General features: G+C 69.0%; 1 protein-coding gene across 1 annotated transcript; it reads left to right on the plus strand.

The window, feature by feature from the left end:
* The first annotated feature begins 501 nt into the window (after window positions 1-501).
* LOC138865591 (uncharacterized) lies at window positions 502-1,797 on the plus strand. Its single transcript, XM_070136286.1, has one exon. It carries the CDS (start codon window positions 502-504, stop codon window positions 1,795-1,797), a length of 1,296 nt encoding a protein of 431 aa, XP_069992387.1.
* The last annotated feature ends 632 nt before the right edge of the window (window positions 1,798-2,429 follow it).

Genomic DNA, 2,429 nt, shown 5'->3' on the forward strand with positions numbered 1-2,429 from the left:
TCTCCCCCCTCTCCCTCCCTCTCCCTCTCTCTCCCTCCCCTCCCTCTCCCCCCCGCCTCATCCCTCTCCCTCCCTCCCCCCTCCCTCCCTCTCCACTCCCTCCCCACTCCCTCCCTCTCCTCCCTCCCCTCCTCCCTCTCTCTCCCTCTATCCCCTTCCCTCCCCCTCTCCCCCTCCCTCCTCCCCCTCCCTTCTCCTCCCTCCTTCCCTCTCCCTCCCCCTCTCTCTCTCCCTCTCCCTCTCCCTCCCTCTCCCTCCTCCCCCCTCTCTCTCCCTCTCCCTCTCTCTCCCTCCCCCCTTCTCTCCCTCCCCCCCCTTCTCTCCCTCTCCCTCCTCCCCCTCCCTCCCTCCCCCTTCTCTCCCTCTCCCTCTCTCCTCACCCTTCCCTCCCCCTCTCTCTCTGGCCGGAGGGGGGGTCTCCAGCTCAAGGGCTACCCTCCTCCCCCCCCACTTGGCCCTAGAGCACCGATCCCCTCTTCCCCCTTCGGGCTATAAGCCTGGATGCTGGCGGGAAGAAGGTCTCGGCGTTCAAGGGCCAGTGGGCGGATGGCAGACCTTCAGCGCCGAGACCCTTCCTTCCGCCAGCCCTTCAGCGCCGAGACCCTTCCTTCCGCCAGCCCTTCAGCGCCGAGACCCTTCCTTCCGCCAGCCCTTCAGCGCCGAGACCCTTCCTTCCGCCAGCCCTTCCAGCGCCGAGACCCTTCCTTCCGCCAGCCCTTCAGCGCGGGACGCCAGCGCCAGCCCTTCAGCGCCGAGACCCTTCCTTCCGCCAGCCCTTCAGCGCCGAGACCCTTCCTTCCGCCAGCCCTTCAGCGCCGAGACCCTTCCTTCCGCCAGCCCTTCAGCGCCGAGACCCTTCCTTCCGCCAGCCCTTCAGCGCCGAGACCCTTCCTTCCGCCAGCCCTTCAGCGCCGAGACCCTTCCTTCCGCCAGCCCTTCAGCGCCGAGACCCTTCCTTCCGCCAGCCCTTCAGCGCCGAGACCCCTCCTTCCGCCAGCCCTTCAGCGCCGAGCCCCTTCCTTCCGCCAGCCCTTCAGCGCCGAGACCGCTTCTTCCGCCAGCCTTCAGCGCCGAGACCCTTCCTCCGGCCGGCCCTTCAGCGCCGAGACCCTTCCTTCCGCCAGCCCTCCAGCGCCGAGACCCTTCCTTCACTTCAGCCCTTCAGCAAATTCCCTTCCTTCCGCCAGCCCTTCAGCGCCGAGACCCTTCCTTCCGCCAGCCCTTCAGCGCCGAGACCCTTCCTTCCGCCAGCCCCTCAGCGCCGAGACCCTTCCTTCCGCCAGCCCTTCAGCGCCGAGACCCTTCCTTCCGCCAGCGCTAGCGCGCCGAGACCCGCTGCCCCGCCAGCCGCTAGCGCCGAGACCTTCCTTCCGCCAGCCCTTCAGCGCCGAGACCCTTTCGCTTCCGCCAGCCCTTCAGCGCCGGAGACGCTTCCTTCCATATGGCCCTTCAAGCGCCGTGAGACCCTTCCTCCCGCCAGCCCTTCAGCGCCGAGACCCCCTTCCTTCCGCCAGCCCTTCAGCGCCGAGGCCCTTCCTTCCGCCAGCCCTTCAGCGCCGAGACCAGCAGCCACTTCCGCCAGCCCTGCTAGCCGCCGGGACCCCTTCCTTCGCCAGCGCTGGCGCCGAGGTTGCCACTTCCGCCAGCCCTTCAGCGCCGAGACCCTTCCGCCAGCCCTTCAGCGCCGAGACCCTTCTTCCGCCAGCCCTTCAGCGCCGAGACCTTCCCGCCAGCCAGCCCTTCAGTGCCGAGACCCTTCCGCCAGCCCTTCAGCGCCGAGACCCTTCCTTCCGCTAAGCCGCTTCAGCGCGAGACCCTTCCTTCCGCCAGCCCTTCAGCGCCGAGACCCTTCCTTCCGCCAGCCCTTCCAGCGCCGAGACCCTTCCTTCCGCCAGCCCTTCAGCGCCGGGCCGCTTCTTCCCTTACAAGCCCTTCAGCGCCGAGACCCTTCCTTCCGCCAGTACTTCCGGCGCCGGAGGCCCTTCCTTCCGCCAGCCCTTCAGCGCCGAGACCCTTCCTTCCGCCAGCCGCCAGCGCCGGACCTTCTTCCATGGCCAGCAGCGCGAGACCCTTCCTTCGCCAGCCCTTCGCGCCCGGACCCTTCCTTCCGCCAGCCCCTTCAGCGCCGAGACCCCTTCCTTCCGCCAGCCCTTCAGCGCCGCGCGAGACCCTTGCCTTCGCCAGCCCTTCAGCGCCGGGCCGCTTCTTCCGCCAGCCCTTCAGCGCCGGACCATTCACTTTCCCTTGGCCCTTCGCGCCGAGATATCCCCTCTTCCCCTTCTGACTCTGGGCCTGGGCTGGCTGGCGAAAGGAGGGTCTGGGCGCAAGGGGCAGGTGAGGGGAGCGGCTCGAGCCGAGACCTTTCCTCCCATAGAGAGGGAAGAGGAGATCGGCGTCCAGAGCAGGTGGGGGGAGCAGCCCTCGAGCAG

The sequence above is a fragment of the Penaeus vannamei genome, chromosome 21 (assembly GCF_042767895.1).
Source record: "Penaeus vannamei isolate JL-2024 chromosome 21, ASM4276789v1, whole genome shotgun sequence".
In the NCBI taxonomy this organism is placed as follows: Eukaryota; Metazoa; Arthropoda; class Malacostraca; order Decapoda; family Penaeidae; genus Penaeus; species Penaeus vannamei.

Excerpts from the sequence above, each read along its gene's own strand:
- LOC138865591 (XM_070136286.1), top strand. The coding sequence starts at position 502 with ATGCTGGCGGGAAGAAGGTCTCGGCGTTCAAGGGCCAGTGGGCGGATG.